Source organism: Girardinichthys multiradiatus, chromosome 6, assembly GCF_021462225.1.
Source record: "Girardinichthys multiradiatus isolate DD_20200921_A chromosome 6, DD_fGirMul_XY1, whole genome shotgun sequence".
Classification (NCBI taxonomy): Eukaryota; Metazoa; Chordata; class Actinopteri; order Cyprinodontiformes; family Goodeidae; genus Girardinichthys; species Girardinichthys multiradiatus.
In genome coordinates, this window is record NC_061799.1 from 6,402,033 (window position 1) to 6,423,403 (window position 21,371).

Genomic DNA, 21,371 nt, shown 5'->3' on the forward strand with positions numbered 1-21,371 from the left:
TACACTTAGATCTAATTGGGTAACCTGTGTATCAAATCAATTACCAACCAATTATTGGACATAGCAGTCATAGCCCCAAGCAGTGACTTTGAGTTAAACAGACATAAAATAATTGTTTTAACAGATGACTGTAAAATGACAAATGTGGACATTATTGTGTATGCTTTCAAACCAAAATGAATACAAATTATGATGCATTTTCTGTTAATTTATAAATCAGAATTGTGTTTATTGTCATTATGCAGACATGAATATATACATAGCGAAATTTTGCATCACAGCTTCCATGGCATAAAAGAGTAAAACAGCAACACAATGTAACAAAAATGTAAGAATTGCAAGAAGTGCAATAAAGCAAAGTATAATATGCATAGCAATGACCAGCAGGGTACAGCATTATGCACAATCTATGTACTTGTGTTGAAGCTATAGGATTTTAATGGTATTACTCATCTATAATGCAAAACTTTTTTTTTCAAATATTATATTAATATTTATTATTTACGACTATAATTTTGTTGTCATCGTGGAAAAAAAGACAAGGCAGCATTCCAAACCAACAGATGGCGCAGGCTCTGGGGGAGGGGGTTGGGTTTGCCGACGTTTCAGTTACAGAAGAAGAAGTTTGTCAGTCGCCCAATCTGCTCGCTGGACCTCAGCAAGGTGTCTCCTCGTTCCCAGCCGTTAGACGCGGCGAGTCTTCCCCTAAGAAACGCACTCCGCTGCCGGGCTATTTGACCAAACTTCTCTCGGTGATACTAGCTGCCTTTTCCCCGACATGGCGACGAGTGCGAAGCGAAAGCAGGAGGAGACTCACCTAAAGATGCTCCGGGAAATGACTAGCCTGCCCGCGAATAGGAAATGCTTCGACTGTGATCAGCGCGGCCCGACTTATGTCAACATGACAGTGGGCTCCTTCGTCTGCACCACCTGCTCCGGGATCCTGTGAGTGTCCCTTTTAGCTCCAGCGTGTTATTTGTTGTTTACACCAACCGCCACGGAGCGACGAGGCGACGCTTTCGCCGTGAAGCTCCGGGAGGTCTGATACCGTTAGCTCATTAGCTATTGAGAAAGACAGGACAGGTAACGTTGACGCTCCCTCTGGTTCAGCCAGAGGCCGTTGGGCTGGGCTTTATGGTCCTGCAGGAGGCAGATTGGTTTGTTTACAGCTACTTCAGCATGATGAGATGCCTTGTTGTGCATGTGTGTAGGATCACTATTAGATGTCTCACTCACAGTGCATCTATGGTCAGGGTTAGCACGTATAACGTTGCTGCGAATTCCTGAAAACGTTCAGGTGTTTGGCTGATATATTAAAACTGGATGTTGGAGATCATCTTATTTACCTCCCAGATCCAGATGGAAAACACACAGCTCTATATGTGGGAAGGCTGGGTCGGTCTTTGAAATTAGAAAGCATCTGAAAAAGCAAGACCAGAGTAAAGGATGGAAAAGATGTTATCATCAGAAAATCATTGCTCGGATTTGAGTAATCGACTTGGTCTGCACATAAAACACATTTCTGCTTATCCTGCTCTCTGTGCGTCACCTGGGGTTTACTCATGTGGTGGTGTCGCAAGCCACCATCCAGGCAGTGTTATAACTGTATAATGCTTTCAGCATTTCCCCTCTGTTTTGTAAGGTTGTAATGTGTGAATATCGCTGCACTGGACAAGACTGTCCACCTACCATCCTCTCAGTATTTCAAATGTGACGTTGATGCTAAAAATGTTTGTAGGAGCCTTAATATCCCAGTAGTATGACACTTAATGATAATAATCTGTTTCATTCATGACCTTTCCCCTTGACTCAGACTTATGTAGCACACACACACACACACACACACAAAGGGACTGAATTATTCAGTGACAATCAGAGGGTTAGATTTTTTCTCCATATAAGGCAATCCCAGACAACACAGGCACGTGGTCTTAAACTCTTTTTCAGTCTTTTGTGTTTTAATGTAATGTTTGCCACATTTCTAGATGACAATAAAACACATTCATAACAGGACTTAGAACATAACATGCAGTTGTGGTCAGAAGTTTACAGAAACTCATCCAGGCTTGAATGTCATGATAATTGTGGGCATGTGGTTGTTCATGGTAAAATTACTACGCAGCTGTATTTTTCTTTCTAAAACAAGAATTAGGTGCACAATTTTAAGTTTAGTATACATTTTCTTGAATCCATGTAGGGTCAAAATTATACATACGGGCACAAAAATGTACACTTCTTTAATAAGAGGTGCTGAAGGTTGTTGAATGTCTTTTAACTTGCCGGGTCATGTTAACTGCTGAGACCAAAGCCCCTTTCACAAACACTTCAAGGTGGGATTAAGAAAAGTTATTAAACCATATCGACAAGGAAATAGTTTTAAGGAGTTAAGGTTAGGCTTTCAAACCTAAGAATATCGTCCAAACTGTCAACCATAGTGGTGGCAGCATCATGCCGTGGGACTGTTTCACTGATGGCGGTATTGATGCATTGCACAGAGTGGATAAAAGAATGAAGAAGGACTACGTACAAATTCTTGTACTTCACCTCAAATCAGCAGCTAGATGATTGAAATCTGGACACAGTTGGGTGTTCCAACAAGGAAATGATCCTCTAGACACATCACAACTGGGTTTGCAATGGATACAGTAGGCCAACAGTAAGGCTTTGAAATGGCATTGCCATAGTCTGATAAAAGACTGATAAAATTGTTCATTCTGCTTACAAACCGGGTCCACGCCAAGAAAGCAACCAATTTCACATAACTCTGCCAAATCCACCAAGAATGGTGATCAAATATTCAGATTGGTAACGGTTTAACAAAAAGCTTGTGGTCGAGGTACCACTTCTGGTCAAATATTAGTGAAGATGTCTGTATGTATACACTGGACTGCATGGTGAATTAGGTTGCACTGTTGCCTTGTAGCAAGATTGTCCTGGTTTTCTCTACATCAGGGGAGCCCAAAGTGTAGCCCGGGGGCCATTTGGAATAATTTGTGGCCCCTACCTGCAGTTCAGAAACAGTACAACTCTGGCCCTCCATCATAGGGCGCTGATGCAGATGGACACCTTGTGTCCTTTTGTTTTAGGATGAGGTTTTCAATGATAAATTTATATCTTCCTAAATGTACCAGCAACATTTTGTAGACAAACTGTACACCTTTCCTTTTATTAAGGCAAACATCTGTAAACATCTGGCATCCTTTTTCGAATCTACAATAATTTGTTTTTTTCTACTATCTTTTATTTAAATTTTGCTAAATGTATTGCTGAGCAGGGAAGAAAGAAAAAAAATTCACAATAAAACTATCTAGCAATTTTTAATTGGAAACAAATATAGATTAAAGCCCCTGAGGACTTTTACCATGGTGATTTTGGCCTGTATGTTCTCCCTGTTTATGCATGGTGTGAGAGGTGGGGTACACCCTGCACAGGTCACACATCACAGGGCAAAACAGACACACACAGGACAAACACCCAGACACGCACACACACACACACACTCGTATCTAAGGGCAATTTGGAGAGACCAATTAACCTAACGATTACATTTTTGGACTGTGGGAGGAAGTCAGAGAACCCACACATCCACAGGGAGAGCATGCAAACCACATGCAGAAAGACCCCACATGAAAATAATCTAAGAGGAAACCATTTGAAAATGTCACATAAAGAAACAATATACATTACAAACAGTCTAAAAATACAAAAGCTTAATCACGAGTTAGCTTTATAGTTTGTAATAATTTAAACTAAGTGTTATCCTCCGAGTTGGCAGGTACGTTGCACAGGTCCTAATCATTTACATTTATTCAATTTATTTTTTTCTGCTCTTCTGCTTTAAAATACATTGTTTTTATGATATGCTATGATAAAAAATTCCCAGTGATAATTATCATCTTACCACTGTTAGCTCCACAAGAGGATAACTAAATGCTGCATTTGTGTAACTGGCTGGCGTCATTGCTGTGTACACCTGGACTACTTAATATAGTGATATTGTATTACCGTAGACTAATGGATATGGGGTGAGTTTATTTTTAGATCTGCCTTCATGGCGTTCCATTCGTTGGGATTTAAAGCTAACATGCCGAGCCTGCACTGAATGCAGATGGGTTTGATCCAAAGAGTGTGTGTGTGTGTGTGTGTGTGTGTGTGTGGTTTGATTCTTGTTTGGCTGTTTCATGTATGAACAGCCCTGAGTTGCTTCTGTTGTTCTCTAGCTAACGTAAAACTCATCCGCCCACAGGCGAGGACTGAATCCCCCACACAGAGTGAAGTCCATCTCTATGACCACATTCACACAGCAGGAAATAGAGTTCCTACAGAAACACGGCAACGAGGTACCCTGCACGTCTTCCCACCACGGTGTTTTTGGGTCCCTCATTCCTGTCCTTATTTTGATAGTTGTTACAATGACTCGCTGTCCTTAGTTAACTTATTCCTCTCTCTCTTCTTTTTGTGTCCTCTACTTACCATCCCTTCCCCCTCCATCCACTTAACTATCTCTCACCTCTGTCCTGCCTTCTACCCCCTTCAATTCGTTCCCTACCCTTCTCTCTCTGCTCATTCCTGTGCCCCCCCTTGTAGGTCTGTAAACACATCTGGCTCGGCCTTTATGATGACAGGACATCAGTTGTTCCAGATTTCCGAGAACCACAGAAAGTAAAAGAGTTCCTTCAGGAGAAATACGAGAAGAAAAGATGGTAATTTCTCACATTTTGTCACATTACCAGAACACATTTAATGTACGTCTTAGACCAACACCAAGTTGGGCATCATTGTGAAATTGAAGGACAGTAATACATGGTTTTAAAATGTTTTAACGAATACAAATCTGAAAAGTGCAGGGTACACTCTGATACCCGCTAATAACACCCAACCAATCGCCTTCAGAAGTCTCTTCATTTGTAAATGGAGTCCACTTGTTTAATCCGTCATTCAAAATGGAAATAATACTGTAAACTATAAACTGTAAACCTATCAAGACATGACTGGCCACCTAAACTAACAGACCAGCCAAGGATAGCATTACTCAGAGAAGCAGCCCAGAGGCTTCTGGTAACTCTGAAGGAGCTGCAGAGATCCACAGCTCAGGTGAGAGACTGAAACATGAGAACTATTAGTTGTGCTCTGTACAAGTGCTGCCTTTGTGGAAGTGTGCTTAGAAAAGAAGTGGACGAATGAAAGCCATAAGAATTGAAAGTGTGCTTGAAGCCATCTAGGACACATCTCAAACATGTGTAAGAAGGGGATCTGGTCAGACGAGCCCAGATTACACTTTGTGGCCTCCATGCAAAATACTGTGTGGTGAAAAACTAACACTGCACATTACCCTAAGCACATCATCCCAATGGTAACACATGGTGGTGGCAGTATCAAACTGTGGGGATGCTTTTCTGTAGTGTGAACAGGGAAACTGGTCTGGTCAGTTGATGAGAAGATGGATGGAGACAAATACAGGACAGTCTTGAAAGAGAACCTGGTAGAGGCTGTAAAATCTTCACCTTCCATCAGGACAACAATCCTAAACATAGTCCTACAATGGAATGGTTTAAGTCATATACCCTGCTCAAAAAAATAAAGGGAACACTTAAACAACACAATATAACTCCAAGTAAATCAAACTTGTGTGAAATCAAACTGTCCACTTAGGAAGCAACACTGATTGACAATCAATTTCACTGTTGTTGTACAAATGGAAAAGACAACAGGAGGAAATCTTTGGAGATTAACAAGACACACTCAATAAAGGAGTGGTTCTGCAGGTGGGGACCACGGACCACTTCTCAGTACCGATGCTTTCTGGCTGATGTTTTGGTCACTTTTGAATGTTGGTGGTGCTTTCACACTCGTGGTAGCATGAGACGGACTCTACAACCCACACAAGTGGCTCAGGTAGTGCAGCTCATCCAGGATGGCACATCAATGTGAGCTGTGGCAAGAAAGTTTGCTGTGTCTGTCAGCGTAGTGTCCAGAGCCTGGAGGCGCTACCAGGAGACAGGCCAGTACACCAGCAGACGTGGAGGAGGCTGTAGGAGGGCAACAACCGAGCAGCAGGACCACTACCTCCACCTTTGTGCAAGGAGGAACAGGAGGAGCACTGGCAGAGCCCTGCAAAATGACCTCCAGCAGGCCACAAATGTGCAGGTGTCTGCACAAACGGTTAGAAACCGACTCCATGAGGATGGTATGAGGGCCCGACGTCCACAAATGGGGGTTGTGGTCACAGCCCAACACTGTGCAGGACGCTTGGCATTTGCTAGAGAACACCAGGATTGGTAAATTGGCCACTGGTGCCCTGTGCTCTTCACAGATGAAAGCAGGTTCACACTGAGCACATGTGACAGACGTGACAGAGTCTGGAGACACCGTGGAGAGCGATCTGCTGCCTGCAATATCCTTCAGCATGACTGGTTTGGCAGTGGGTCAGTAATGGTGTGGGGTGGCATTTCTTTCCATGGGCTCGCCAGAGGTAGCCTGACTGCCATTAAGTACCGAGATGAGATCCTCAGACCCCTTGTGAGACCATATGCTGGTGCGGTTGGCCTGGATTCCTTCTAATGCTGGACAATGCTAGACCTCATGTGGCTGGAGTGTGTCAGCAGTTCCTGCAAGATGAAGACATTGAAGCTATGGACTGGCCCGCCCGTTACCCAGACCTGAATCCGATTGAGCACATCTGAGACATCATGTCTCGCTCCATCCACCAACGTCACGTTGCACCACAGACTGTCCAGGAGTTGGTGGATGCTTTAGTCCAGGTCTGGGAGGAGATCCCTCAGGAGACCATCCTCCATCTCATCAGGAGCATGTCCAGGCGTTGTAGGGAGGTCATACAGACACATGGAGGCCACACACAATACTGAGCCTCATTTTGACTTGTTTTAAGGACATTACATCAAAGTTGGATCAGCCTGTAGTGTGTTTTTCCACTTTAATTTTGTGTGTGACTCCAAATCCAGGCCTCCATTGGTTAATAAATTTGATTTCCGTTGATGATTTTTGTGTGATTTTGTTGTCAGCACATTCAACTTTGTACAGAACAAAGTATTCAATGAGAATATTTCATTCATTCAGATCTAGGATGTGTTATTTGAGTGTTCCTTTTATTTTTTTGAACTGTGGATATTCAAGTTTCAGTATGCCCTATTCAAAGGCCAAACCTAAATTTAATTGAGAATCTGTGGGAAGCCTTTAAAATTGCAGTTTACAGCAGTTCCATCCTATCACACTGAATTTGCTGGAACCATTTTGCAAAGAAGAATGGGCAAAAAACTTCAGGCTTTGGATGTGCACATCTGTTAGGAACACGCCCCAAAACACATCTGCAGCTGTGACCAGAGGGAAAAGTGGTTGTGCACCCCCCCACCTCCCACTCAGGGGGTTAAAAACAAATACACACCATACTTTTCATTATTCTTTGGGCAAGAATGAATGATTTTAATTTAACTTTACAATGATGCTCTACATCATGTATGTCTATCACATAAACACAAATGCTTTGCAGCATGAAAAGCTTTAGACAGGGAGAAAGTCAAAGGTCCCAGGATGACTCAGAACCGCTGCGTTGTTAGCATCAGCTGGAATGTGAAAAAGTGTTGAAGTCTAATTGTTAGCTTCCTTTGCCATAATCTTAACCATGTGTTTCAGTCTGACAGCACATCATCTCTACATTATCCACGTGTCTGTATATTTTCCTGCTGTATAGTTTGTAGAATGAAACAACCCATTTTAAAGAAATATCTGCGTATGAAAGACAGCAGAAGAATTTTCTAAAGAATTTAAAAACATGAAACATCCTCTGTCGCAGTAAAACGTTTTATTGATGTAATGCAATAAAAGTCAAAAAATCTGAGGAACACTTCTGTTGCTGGTGTTCCCTGAATGCTCAGGTATGTTCCTCCAGACCAGGCACGGGCAGTAGCAAGTGTTCAGGCCTCTGTGTCCGGCTCCTCAGCGAGCAGCACCGGGAGCACCCCAGAAGTCCAGCCCCTGAAAACCCTGCAACTCAACAAGACACCACTGCGCCAGGTAGGAATCCTCTCTGAGCTTCAACTGTCCAGTAAATCTCACATTCATCTGGGTTATAGTTGTCAGGAGACATTTCACATTTATCTCCATGTCCCACGTTTCAGTCTCCGGGGCTAAGTCGCTCCCAGGCTCACAGCGCTGCCCAGGAGAAGAAGTTTGACTTGCTCTCGGACCTGGGTGGAGATATTTTTGCTGCTCCTCAAACTGCCCCCTCCACCAACTTTGCCAATTTTGCACATTTTCCAAGCCAGTCAGGTAAGTCTGTTTTTGACTGAGGTCGAGTAAAACATACTCCTTTGTTTTTCCATGACCCCATTCCTTTTCCATGTTATGGTTTCTTCCCATACGGCTGCAGCACGTCAGGGTAATTCAAACACCAACTTTGCCAACTTTGAAGCATTTGGAAACACTTCAATTTCATCACATCTGAGCACATCACCTCCCTCAAAGTCCTTTTCATCAGGTACCACCTTCCCCATCACCTTCATCCTGTCATCTTTTCCACACACACTCATTCCTGTTCAGTTTGCTTCATGTTTTTTGTTTTAGTTTACTGACTACCATCTATGCCAGTGACAGATATTAGTTTAATGAGCCAGTTTAGCTCGTTAAACTAAATGCTGAGTATCACACCCAGGCTTTCTGCCAGTTAGAAATACGGAAACCCCACAGAGCCCTCTGTTTTTGTACATTTATGTTGTGTTTATTTGGCTTTTGTGACAGTAATCGTTTTTGTTCAAAGGGGGAGGTGTGCCAATTCCCTCAGTGTCCAGTGCTGTTCCAGCTCAGTCCCAGACAGCGAAGTGCACAGAGGACCGCTATGCTGCGCTGGCCGAGTTGGACAATGAGCTGAGCTTCTCTGCCACCACAGGCAGCAGTGTGCAAGGGTGAGAGCCTGGCACACACACACAGGTCCATCACATATGGATTTTTACACACGCCTCCTGCAGACTGGAAAACATACTACACAAACCGGACATCTTCAAGACCTTTCAAAAGTATTCATACCCCCTAAACTTCTCCACACTTTACCATGTCACAACCGCAAACCTGAAGGGATTTTATTGGGATTTAATGTGATTGACCCACATAAAGTAGAGCAGGATTTGTGGGTTGGACAGAAAATGATACATGATTTAGAAAACTTCTCAACAGAAATCTGAAAAGAAGTATTACACAGATTTGATTTCTGCCTCCCTGAGTTACAAATATGTAGAACCACTTTTTGCTCTTTTTGTCTCTACGCAAGGCAAGTTTATTTAAATAGTACATTTCAGCAACAAGACAACTCAGTGCTTTACATCAGGAAAAAGTACATTGCAGTGGCATGAGGTTGAGACATCAGAAGTCTGTTTTTAATGTGTTTTGGTGCCACTCAGTGATTTATAAACTAACAGAAGTATTTTATTGTCTATTCTCTGAGGTCCAGGGAGCCACTGGAACTAGGGCGATGTGATCTACTTTCTTAGTTCTCGTGAAGACCAGGCACCAGCGTTCTGGATCAGCTGCAGCTGTATGATTGATGTTTTAGGCATCACACCGCTGCAGTAATCAAATCAACTAAAGATAAATGCATGGATGAGTATTTTGAGATCCTGCTGAGACATTAGTCTGTTAGCATGGAAATGTTCTTCAGGTGATAGAAGGCTGACTTAGTGATTGTCTTTATCAGCTTTCCATATCCAGACTTTGTAGAATAGTCCAAGCTCAGTCAGATTGAATGGAGGCTGTCTATGAACATCAGTTTTAATGTTTTGCAACAGATTCTCGAATGGATTTATGTTGGACTTTGACTAGACCATTCTAACATATGAATTATTATTTGATCTTTACCATTGCATTGTAGCCGTGGCTTTCCAGTTAAGAACATTTGTTTCTGACAGGAAATGAGACAGACATCTTTCAAAATAATAAAACAGATACATTTGACGATTTATCTCAAGTCTTTCAGGTTGGAAGGACTCTTTACCATCACCCTAATCTTTTGCTCCCTTCACATATTCTCCATCAGATGCAAGCTGGGACTCAGGCTAGGCCACTCCAAAATGTTAACATTGCTTCCAGTTGGAAAGTACATGTTGATTAAATTAAAAGATTATTCTAAACCCAAATCTGCCAGGGTTATGAATCATTTTGGGCTTAACTGCATGTTTAGGAACGTTGTGTTGATGAGGACAGGTGGACCTTCACCCCAGCTCAAATGTTTTGCAGCCTCTGTCAGTATATTGCAATGCTGGTACAAGCTCTCCCAGCACTCCAAGGAATGCTTGATTAAATGCAGCATTCTGCACCATCTCCTTCCTTCACCAGGAACATTCCTGCTCTCTTGCCTCTCGTGCCTCACTGAAAAGAAGCTGCAGGTGCTGTCCCAGCTGGGCCTGGTTCAGTGCATCCCCCTAAGAAATGTTGATAGATCCTGATTTGGGAAACTCTTCCTCCTGTCTAGACAGAAATAGGGGGTGGTTAACAGAAAGCCAGGTAAAAATTATTTAGCAGAAATAAACCTAGAAATAAAAGCTAGTGTTGCTACCTGAAAACCTACTTTGTTATATGTAAGAGCATTTCTGTGTTTCTGTGCTTCACTTTGTTGTTTTTACAAAGGCTGCTTCATCTTTAAAATCATTTGGTTTTGCTGTGGTCTTCAGTCAGAATAAGGGAATACAGATTTAAGTTTGCTGAATGTAAAATACTTTTCATTTGGCACATAAGTACTTTTAAAAGTGAGTACTTTAATAATATCACTTAAATGGAAATAACTTGTGATAATTTGAGTGAATTCTAGGTACTTTCTCTGTACCTTAACCAAAGTAAATCAGTAATTCCCCCTTCGCTAAAACCACTGATGTGAAATGTGTTCTTTGTTTCTTAGTCTTCATGAGGCCGTTTGTTCACTAATGTTCTACAAAACATTTAAGGCCAGAAACAGAACAGCTGGACTTATTTAAGGTTAACAGAGTAATGGGGGCTGAATATGTCGTACTTTTCAGATTTTTATTTGTGAACTATTTTGAAAATCAATATCCTTCCAGTTCACAATGATGTGCTACTTAGTATTGTTTCATCCGATAAAATCCCAATAATTCAGATGAATGTTTGTGGTTGCGATGTGACAAAATGTGAGAAAGTTATGAATACTTTGCAAGTCTCGGAGATGAGTTCCTGTTTTTTCTGGTGAAGCAGATCTAGTGGTGTATTTACTCCTGTTCTGACAGCTCATTATTACTCGGCATAGCCTACAGTTGTTAAACAGACACGCTCAAGCTTTATAGAGTCTTTTTATTCCCCCACAGGGCCGTATTTGGACCTGTGCTTAGTTCTTCACCAGCTCAGAACCAACCTGTGATGGCCAGCATGCAGCCTGGCTTTGGAGGTGGCCCATTAATGTTTCAGCGTTGATTACAAAGTTATATATATACACATACACATACACACATATACACCATACTGATTTTCCGACTGTTTGGTCCTAGCGGTGCCGTCCACTAATCCTTTTGTTGCCGCGGCAATAGCCTCTGACATGGCTTCCAACCCCTTCCAGACCAACGGCAGAGGTCCAGTTGCAGGTGAGAACATTTAAAATAGAAAAACCTTCGTTAATTCATGTTTCTGATTAGATACTAGTGCAATTTTAATGTAACTATGTTACATTGACAAGTAGTATAGTGATATGCTAAGTATCTAAAGTATCTGTGTGTGTGTGTTGTGGATATGTGTGTACTGTTGCTGTGCACACATGGTATGTGTGTTTCATAGCCTCATTCGGTACTGGCTCTATGAGCATGCCCGCCGGCTTTGGGAATGCGTCTTCCTACTGCCTTCCGACCAGTTTCAGCGGAAACTTCCAGCAGCAATTCCCTGGCCAGGCCCCCATTCCTTACTCTCAACCTGGGGCCTATCACCCTCAGTCTAATGGTTAGTGCCCTGCCCCCTCTGTCCTCTTACATTGCTGTACCTGTGCAGTACCTGCCTTCAATTTGGTTCCTTTACTGCCATTATGTTTTCAATCCACTTGATCTGTGCATTTACAATTTGGCTAAAATTTTGATTTGTCTTGGCAGCTGCTGCACAGCTATTAAAGGTTGCATTTAGGGTGTGAAGCTTTAGAGTTTTTGTCCTTGTCCAGAAACACAATCACAAAAAACTAACATTGTGAATAAGGCTCTGTTTACACCTAAATGCAATGTAATATGCTGGGGTTTTACTCCTGTTTATTTCTCCTCTCCACATCCCTATTCTTTCAGAGTTTTTAAAAGGTAACCTTCATGGTTTAAATTGTTGTAAAATTCATGTTTATCTGTGAAGCGAAGCCAAAATCCTTCCCCTTATCCCCCTTAGGGCCCGCGTTCCCAGTCTACAGTCAGAACAAGCCCTCGATTACACCCTTTGGGCAGCCCATGGCTGTTCCTGGCATGTCCAATAACCCATTTATGGTGAGCATGCACTGCCTCATGTTTTCCCCAGTTTTTCTAAGACTGTTTAAGGTTTTCAGTAAGCCTATCTCTTTATACAAATTCAGGCCTACCAGGAATATTTCTACTGCTGCAGTGTTTTTTTCCTGTTGGTGTGTGGAATCTAATCTTGGATGTTCCTTGTTTTCAGGCAGGACCACCAGCTGGGCCGTTCCCCTCTGGAGGTTCATCCACCAACCCTTTCCTGTAGCACAGCTCCTGCTCTTGGCCACCAGAGGGCAGCATGCAGCACATACTCAAACGCACCTGTTCCATCATGTGATTAGTGGCAGTACATTTCTTTAAAAAAATGTATTTATATATATATCTATATATAGATATCTATATATATATAGATATATATATATAGATATATATATCTATATATAGATATATATATATTCTCTCCATGCAGGAAGTTTACAACACTATGAAGGAGTACAAAGGAATATATTGAGGACTAAGGGACAGTTGTGAGTGAAATGTATTGTCTGGACTATATTCTGATATTATATGCTTTTTATTTTATTTTTTGTTATAACTGTAAGCTTTGTGCATATCACTCTTTGTAATCAAAAACAAGTACATGTAACGTAAAATAAGGACTGAACTAACAAGGATACATATCCACAAATCTTGTTTTTAAAAAAACAAAAAAACAAAAAAGAGGAAGGGAGAAAAGTGGCTTCGAACTAATAGATAAGAGTTTACATTTTAACAGGGTCCCATCTAAATCTACAATTAGTAGATTGAAGCAGTCATGATGATATTGTTTTTTTTGTTTTGTTTTAAAAAAGGGATTTTTTCAGTTTTATTTAAGAACCCCTTTTTGGGTTTTCCTGTATTAAACCATATTTCCGTTAATGCAGTTCCTGAAATATAAGAGTAGGCTTTAGTCCAAAAGACTGGACCTTTTTTAAACATGAAATGCAGAGCAGGCTAATGTAATTTGGCATTGATCTGGAACTACAGGCTAACATTTCAAAATTGTCAATAAGGCATGGGCTGGTATAAGACTCTCACCATATGACCTTAAGTAAAAATACAACAGTTCCAACAGCTCCATACCAACTCCTAACCATTCTGGCTTTTTTGCTAGCATCTCATTAAAAGGACTTGAATCTGTGAGAACAGGCCCATGCCTATTGGCAATGCACAATAATTTGGCTTTCATATTAAGTGCAGCAGACATTGTTAGATTATGAGGCAAGCAGAGTCTAGTGTTTTACCCACAGGCATGTCTTATAGAGCACAAATGGAGCAGAACCAAGTAAAGGTTAGGTGTTGGGAGGATTTCTTTGTTTCATGGTAAACTAATAAGTCTTTTTTAAAGTTGGTAAGGATACTCTTGTAACTTTAGTTGTGCTGATTGTCAGGGGAGCATAATTCAGATTCTCACTATATTCTATGAATAAAAACAACAGGAAGAGATTGTTATTGAAAGCCTCAGGATTGTGATCCCGTTTGGGCTACCTCAGAACAACTGAAGTCAATATCCTATGGTTTTTTGGGGGGTGGCTTGTCCTTTAAAAGCAGAACATCTTCAACATTTGAAAACTAAACATCTATTAGAGATCACTATCCTGTCTTTGAATCTGTCCTCTTTGCCTTGTTTTTAAAGCATCAGATCAGATGGGCAAAATGTGCTGTGGTTTGTTTTAAAAGTAGGCGAAGGAAAAAAACAAGTCTTCAGGGACTACACACAACACTAGATCAGCCCCTGAATATGAACAATTTTGGTTTCAGCTGTTTTAGAAAATGTTTCTTGTTTTACAAGAATAGGTAGTAAATGTGTACATATATAAATATATATATAAATAAATTAAAAGATTTTTTTAACTACACTGTTTAGCTCCTAAGTCTTTTTATTGCACATGACATATATAACAGTGGAGTAACATGAATGGACGCTAACAGGTCACATTGTCAGTTACATTTACGCAGTCAACTCAGGGAATGCGTTGTCATGGAAACCCTTCAACACCAACATGGCGTCGCTTTTAACGGATCCATTGTTTGAAACTTCTGGACGGGGTCCTGCGCCAAGTAAAGACTTTTATTATTTTTCTGTCACCAAGTCACAGGTAACCTCTGCTCTGCTTTGACCATAGAAACTAAACAAGCGATTTTATTTTATTTTAATTCCGACGGTTTTAACGGCTAGTTTAAGCTAAACGTTAGCTAAACTTCCCGCAATGACGAACCTTTACCTGGCAACAACTTTAGAAACAAGAAAGCAGGAATGTCTTAATAAATTAGAAGTCATCAAAAAGTTAGCTTTTTACAGTAATTCAATTAAAAAATAGACATTTTAAGTTTCAATACACACTGGGTATATTTGTTAATTCTGCTGAAATTTGTTTACAGCTAATTTAAAATAAAACAAACAGTCTCAGAAAATTGGAATAATTACATCTGAACATTAAAATGGAATTTTCATACAGAAACGTGGACCTACCAAAAAGGATGTCCATGATGTACTGTATCTGCCCTCACTTCCTGGTCAGGGCTCCTTTTGCATGGAGGACATCAGCCTGTGGTTCCGCTTAGGTGTTCAGGAAGCCCAGGTTGCTTTAATATCGACCTTGAGCTAGTGTCCTGATGTTTCTCTTCTTCCTCTTGGCAATATATTTCTGTTTCGAGTTTAGGTGAGACCACTTTGCTGCTCAATCACTCGCAGTAACACCATGGTCCAGCAGGTATATGGCTGCTCTCACTTTGGACCAACAGCAGCAGATGACATGGCTCCCCAAATCATCACTGGAAACTTCAGACTGGACCTCAAGCAACCGTCTTTACACTCTTCCTCTAAATATTAGAAGTTTGAATTCCAAATGAAATGCTACATTTACTTTTATTCTAAAAAGAGGACCATGGCCCACTGAGCAACATTCTGGTCCTTTACCTCCTTAGTGCAGATAAGACACTTCTGATATTGTCTCTGGCTTATCACTGAAGCTCACAATGCTCCCCTAAGCTGGAAAATACACTTGTCATCAGCAAATCTTTTAGAATGTTTTGATCACTCATTTTATTCATGGCAGGGTTTTTAGAAAAAACAAAATTGTACCACTTTGTATATAGATGGTCTGATGCCTGCCTGTCTGCCACCGTTGTTAAGCAAGCTGTGCACTGGTGGCAACATGATTCTAGGGTATCCTCCTGAGTAGGAGACTGTCCTGGTTATAGCTGAACACCCCAGAAACGCTAAAGCTCAACAACTGGGTTTCTAAAATAAACAAAACATTATTAAATATCTTAACTGTCAGTAATTTGCATCTGATCCTTCTGCACGATTAACTAAGGGCAGTGTGAAGCGTTACAACAAAAAGGAAAGTTTATAAAGCATCTGTGTCAGCGCCTAACCTTTTGGCCATGAATGTCGTCAGTTTGACTTGTTTTTTCATCACAGATGAGAAGTGTTGCTCAGATGAAGAAAACGGTTTCACCCATATTTAATATAACAAGTACTCTGCCCCCACCCCCATTGTCATTTGAATTGGAACTCTCCTACGCTGACTGTTTCCAGGTGATATGGAGATGGTGGAAGATTTCTCCCAGACTTGTGGACAGATACTCCAAGCCAGGGGAGGAGAAGGAGTCTCACAGTGTCTTCTTGGATGACACTGAGCTTCAGAGTAAGACTACTACATCTTAAGATTTGTCATAATAAAGAGTTACATGCAATAAACAAACCTTTTGTCCCAACAAAAAAAAAAAGAGAAGACGTGGGTTCTTTCTGGGTACTCCAACTTGCTCCCACAGTCCAAACACACAAATATTTGACTTATTTTAACTTGTGTCCTGGTATTGTTGAATGGCTTTTAGATTTTCTTGTGGACGGATCCCCGCATGTTTGGGTGAACGAATTTATGTCATTTGAATAATTTTCCTCCCCTGGTTCTACTCAGGGATTTGTCCTTTCTCCCTTACTGTATGTCCAGTTCACAAACGTCTTCCTATACAGGACGTGGATCACACAGTTATTGTCAGGTAGGTACAGGGAGAGGATGCCTCTCCTGGCCAGGTGGTGGACGATGTTATTGTGTATGTGGAAAAACTAAAAGTCACTAAAACCTAAGAATTGTGTAAAGATTTTACAAAGAAGCTCGGTCCACCACCTTTAGTTACCATTAAAGAGGAGCCACTGTCGAGTGTATCTTGGCGTTGTCATTAACAGGAAGCTGACATTCAGTGAAAATGCTGATGGGGTCAACAAAACAAGCACATGAAAGATTGTGCTTCCTCTGCAAATTAAATCAGTTCGGAGTGTGTGAAAAGTGGATGAGCACTTTTTGCTATTCTTTGATCCGATCTGTTCCCACATTTGCTTTTATTTGGTATGGCAACCTGTTATTAGGAGACAAAAACGGGATCAAAGAAATAGTCAAAGTTATTTAAAGAGAGTCAAGCTAAAGACTATTCTCCAGTCCACTTATCACACACTGCATTTGCAGCTCCTGCCATCTGGTAAGAGACAGACCAACAGATGGAAGCACTCTTTATTACAGTGGCTTGTAAAAGTATTCATACCCCATGAACTTTTCCACTTATTGTCACATTACAACCACAAACATAAATATATTTTATTGGAAATTTATGTGAAAGACCAACACAAAGTGGTATACTATTGTGAAGTGGGAAGAAAATTACCCTGTGATAAGATTGCCTTGTATTTGGCTCCATCCATCTTCCCATCAACTCTGACCACCTGCCCTGTCCCTGCTGAAGAGAAGCACCCAGAGAATGATGCTGCCACCATATTTGACAGTGGGGATGGTGTGTTCAGAGTGATATGCAGTGTTAGTTTTCCGCCACATATAGCGTTTTGCATTTTGGCCAAAAAGTTCAATTTTGGTCTCATCTGACCAAAGCACCTTCTTCCACATGTTTGCTGTGTCCCCAACCTGGCTTCTGGTAAACTGCAAACAGGACTTTTTATGATTTTCTTTTAACAATGACTTTCTTCTTGCCACTCTTCCATAAAGACCACATTAGTGCAGTGCTCAACTAATATGAACAGTGCTCAGTGAGATGTTCAAAGCTTGGGAAACCTTTCTATAGCCTAGGCCTGCTTTAAACTTCTCCACAACTTTATTCCTGATCTTTCTGGTTTGTTCCTTGGACTTTATGATGCTGTTTGCTCCAATATTCTCCTAACCAACCTCTGAGGCCATCACAGAGCAGCTGTATTTGTACTGACATTAGCTTACACACAAGTGGATTCTATTTGGTCATTAGCGATCATCAGACAACTTCTGAAGGCAATGGGTTGCACTGGGCTGAATACTTTTGCACACTGCACTTTTCAGTTTTTTTATTTGTAAAACAATTTTAAATGATATATAATTTTCTTCCCACTTCACAATAGTATACCACTTTGTGTTGGTCTTTCACATACAATTCCAAGAAAATATATTTATGTTTGTGGTTGTAATGTGACAATATGTGGAAAAGTTCAAAGGGTATGAATACTTTTACATCCCACTGTACTCCGGCCACTATTCAGCGAAATTAAAACGTGATTAGACATAACTGCTTTGTTGTTTTTAGTCTGTTGTTTTCCCTTGAGATTTATATGCTTTTAGACTCGTCGTAGAAAGATTGCGTCTGGGATTGTCTTTTCTGTTTTCACCTGGGTGCAAGGCAAATAACAAACTGGTAAACAGACAAAAACTTTGAAAAAGCACGTAATCTGATTTATAAAAACATGGCTCCTTTTTCAGGGGAAGTCAGGATGGTTTTCGGACAAAAGATCTTGCAGTTCACCAAGGCTTTGTGCCAAGGCCATTACAATTACCTTGAGCGCCTGTCTGACTTCATCCTTCTGCGAATAATAAACTATCTGGAGCTTGAGGATGTCGGTCAGCTTGGACGAACCTCACACAGGTTTAGGCAGGTGGGACACACAAGGAAATGCATATAGTAGAATGGAAAGAAATTATTATATTAGCTATACCAATGCACATTTTGTATTTTAATATAAATCCTGAGACGATGCAGCAACTCTTTGGATTTCTTTCTGACTATTTTCATTCAATTCAAACTGCATCTTTGAGTTTAATATTTACTGTGCTGTGAAGAATATTTCCATCCTATAGATTTCTTCTGTTTTTGCTTTTGTTTTTGTCACATTTAAATGTTTAAGATCATCAAACAAATTGTAATATCATGATGACATGAGTAAACTTGTCGTAATTGATGAAACCAGAATTGACTCAAAGAAAGGAATTCTGCAAAGAAGAGTGGGCCAAAATCCCTTCACAGGGATGTTAAAGAATCATTGCCAGTTATAACACATGATCTTAGTTGCTGCCGCCAAGGGTGGATGAAACAGTTATTAGATTTAGAGGGCAATTCCTTTTTACATTTTGAAAACTGCCTTTTGTGTTTACTCAGGTTACATTTTGTTTTTTAGATATTTTTTTTGGCACTAGTGGCCTTTATTTTTTGACAGTAGGCAGACAGGAAAGAGGGGTAGAGAGAGGGGGAGACATTCGGCAAATGTCGCTGGGTCCGGGACTCGAACCCTGGACAGCCGCTTCGAGGACTATAGCCTCTGCATATGGTTGCGCGCTTTCGCCCCTACACCATCAGCGCCATGCCCCTACTCAGGTTACATTTTATGTGATGATCTGAAACATTTAAGTGTAACAAATAATCTCTAAGGCAACAAATACTTTTCTACCACACTGTATCCTACCTTCTGCGTGTTTTTCTCCTCAGTTGTGTAGGTCAGAGGAGTTTTGGGAGCAGGCAATGCGCCACCGTTGCTGCAGCATTTCATCTGAAGTGCCGTCTCTGGCCCTGGAAGTGGGCTGGCGCAGCATTTTCTTCACCAACAAGTTACAGCTGCAGAAGCTGCTCTGCCGCAGGAGACTGAAGGCTGAGGAGCAACAGGAAGTCCACGTCTATGATGAAGTTACAAAGTCAGAGGGTTCTGTCAATGAAAGCTCAGGCTCTGAAGAGGAAATTCTCTCTGATACCATTTGCCTTCAAGGTGCTGGAACCGATCCAGGCTTGGACACCAACCCCTCCTGTGATGTTGGCCCTGATCTAGAGGGCGACTGTGATTCTATCAAGTTCATTGCTGACCGCTTCAGGGAGGACATTAGGTTCTCTGAGGTAGAGACTTTGGTTGAAAAAAGGAAGCTGAGCAGGGGGGTAGGAGACAGCACAGAGCCAATCTAATTCATTTAAGCCTTTCATCAAAAGTTCCTAAAGTTTCAGTTTGGACTCGTATTATTAACATACATGGTCAAATATTTGGTTAGTTGCTTCTTCTAAACATGTTTGTTTTGATTTGTCTACATTTCTTGTTATGTATGTTATCACAGAGACTTAGTTTACAGCAACAAGAATAATTTTATCTTATTATACATTATAATTTACAAATTATACCAGACTGTTAGTTGGTCAATGTCTGTGCTGCTATTAATTGGTTCAGTAAAAAAGGATCTGCATGCTCCGTGGTCCCATGTTCTGATATGAAAAGAAGAGTTAAAAACAAATTGTTACGATGCTTCTCACTGATGCAAACATTTTAGTTCACTAGTAATAATGAAAGAAGAACTAATTCATTCCAATTGAAAAGATTCATATTATCCAAAGTTATAGAATGCTTTTTGAAAATCAGATTTAATGATGTGATTTGATTGTTAAACTATCATCAGCTCTTCCTTCTATCTTCAACAATCTTCTGAAACCATCAATATTTTTTGCAGTTCTTGCTGCACATACGTTTTCTGTTTTCCACTTCTTTAAAAGAAAGCATTATTACAGCGTTCTGTAGATCAGTAAAGGTGTCAACATTTTTGGCCTTGTCTGAACTTAATAATTTCATAAACTTCATCCTGATCTGAATAGGAGACATATAATGTTGGAGTGTTTACAGAATTATTAGTGTAGTGGACTCAGAGTCCCCTAGGGGGCACAAGCAGCCAAATCTAAGGGGCTGCTCTATTTTAAGCATCTCTCTGCCTGCCTGTCTGATAGCTTTATTTCAAAGAAATGCTAAGTCAGTGGAAACATGTCAGATTTCACTTTTCCTCTACAGTGAAATAGTGAGTGTCACTATACTGAAAGAAAAGCAGTGGACAAAGGAGACAATAAGGAAAGAAGGACAATGGTCTATTTACTATTTCAATAGAAAGTGAACTTCCATCTTTTCTGGAGGGTTTTCTTGGACAGAAGAGTCTTCTTGTCTTTGAAGCACTGTATGAAGATACACTCACACCCACCTGCTGCCAGTATTGAGCAAGCTCTGCACCAGTGGCCACATGATTCTGGGGCAAACTGCTTAGTAACTGGTTTTCCTTGAGCTTACTGGACACTTAAAATTCCGGAAGGGTTTTTATACTGTGTTTGAACATCTCAGCTTACAGATGATCTAGTAAACGTCTTACAGGTGGAAGACTTTGAAAATCAGTTTTCTCACTTCTAGGGTAATAATGGAACATCTACACAGTGGAAATGAGTTTAGTTGTAAAGTAGATCTGCTAAGCTACTAAAAGCTCTGAAATGAATATGCATCTTATCATTCCACACAGTAATCTGAAATGGGTTCAAATCGTCAACAGAAAACTGAAGCCATAAAACACAACATCTGTGTCAGTGCCAAGTTTTTTTTAGCCGTAGCTGTCCATGACTGAGAAGCTGAATCAGAATGGTAAATGAAAGTGACACAGATCAGCCTGAAGTCAGCTGCAGCCACCTGTGCTACTGACCTGCTCTGTGTCATGTGAAAGGGAAATGTCACCTTTACTTTAGACTGTCTCTGCCTTCTCTTTATTCTACACATTAAGTTCATTTGAATAAAGAACATGTGAAGTTGTTCCTATTGGATGCAGGGCTGCAGAGAGTGATCCAGCATACCTCCCTTCCTTTCTAAAT

General features: G+C 40.8%; 2 protein-coding genes across 4 annotated transcripts; both read left to right on the forward strand.

Moving 5' to 3' along the window:
* The first annotated feature begins 599 nt into the window (after positions 1–599).
* On the forward strand, positions 600–14,323 carry agfg1b (ArfGAP with FG repeats 1b). Of its 3 annotated transcripts, XR_007038784.1 has the most exons (13): positions 600–945; positions 4,247–4,340; positions 4,588–4,703; positions 7,893–8,031; positions 8,136–8,286; positions 8,387–8,494; positions 8,774–8,918; positions 11,322–11,401; positions 11,502–11,594; positions 11,785–11,943; positions 12,367–12,461; positions 12,631–12,756; positions 12,863–14,323. XR_007038784.1 is itself a non-coding variant. In XM_047369191.1 (12 exons), the coding sequence occupies exons 1-12, from the start codon at positions 779–781 to the stop codon at positions 12,688–12,690; spliced, it is 1,407 nt and encodes a 468-aa protein (XP_047225147.1). In that variant the 5' UTR covers positions 600–778; the 3' UTR covers positions 12,691–14,323. The 3 variants fall into 3 exon arrangements, 2 of the variants coding, with proteins under 2 accessions (XP_047225147.1, XP_047225148.1); XM_047369191.1 differs by having other exon boundaries at positions 12,631–14,323; XM_047369192.1 differs by lacking the exon at positions 8,387–8,494 and having other exon boundaries at positions 601–945; positions 12,631–14,323.
* Positions 14,324–14,412: 89 nt separating this feature from the next.
* Positions 14,413–20,293, forward strand: fbxo36b (F-box protein 36b). Its single transcript, XM_047369193.1, has 4 exons — positions 14,413–14,563; positions 16,009–16,117; positions 18,206–18,378; positions 19,206–20,293. The coding sequence occupies exons 1-4, from the start codon at positions 14,468–14,470 to the stop codon at positions 19,668–19,670; spliced, it is 843 nt and encodes a 280-aa protein (XP_047225149.1). The 5' UTR covers positions 14,413–14,467; the 3' UTR covers positions 19,671–20,293.
* The last annotated feature ends 1,078 nt before the right edge of the window (positions 20,294–21,371 follow it).

Bases quoted from the DNA above. Each gene is read 5' to 3' on its own strand.
- agfg1b (XM_047369191.1), top strand. From the start codon at position 779: ATGGCGACGAGTGCGAAGCGAAAGCAGGAGGAGACTCACCTAAAGATG. The intron at 11,402-11,501 runs GTGGCCCATTAA...GTTTGGTCCTAG, and splicing joins CATGCAGCCTGGCTTTGGAG to CGGTGCCGTCCACTAATCCT. The intron at 11,595-11,784 runs GTGAGAACATTT...TGTGTTTCATAG, and splicing joins CGGCAGAGGTCCAGTTGCAG to CCTCATTCGGTACTGGCTCT.
- fbxo36b (XM_047369193.1), top strand. From the start codon at position 14,468: ATGGCGTCGCTTTTAACGGATCCATTGTTTGAAACTTCTGGACGGGGT. The intron at 14,564-16,008 runs GTAACCTCTGCT...GACTGTTTCCAG, and splicing joins TTTCTGTCACCAAGTCACAG to GTGATATGGAGATGGTGGAA. The intron at 16,118-18,205 runs GTAAGACTACTA...CTCCTTTTTCAG, and splicing joins GGATGACACTGAGCTTCAGA to GGGAAGTCAGGATGGTTTTC.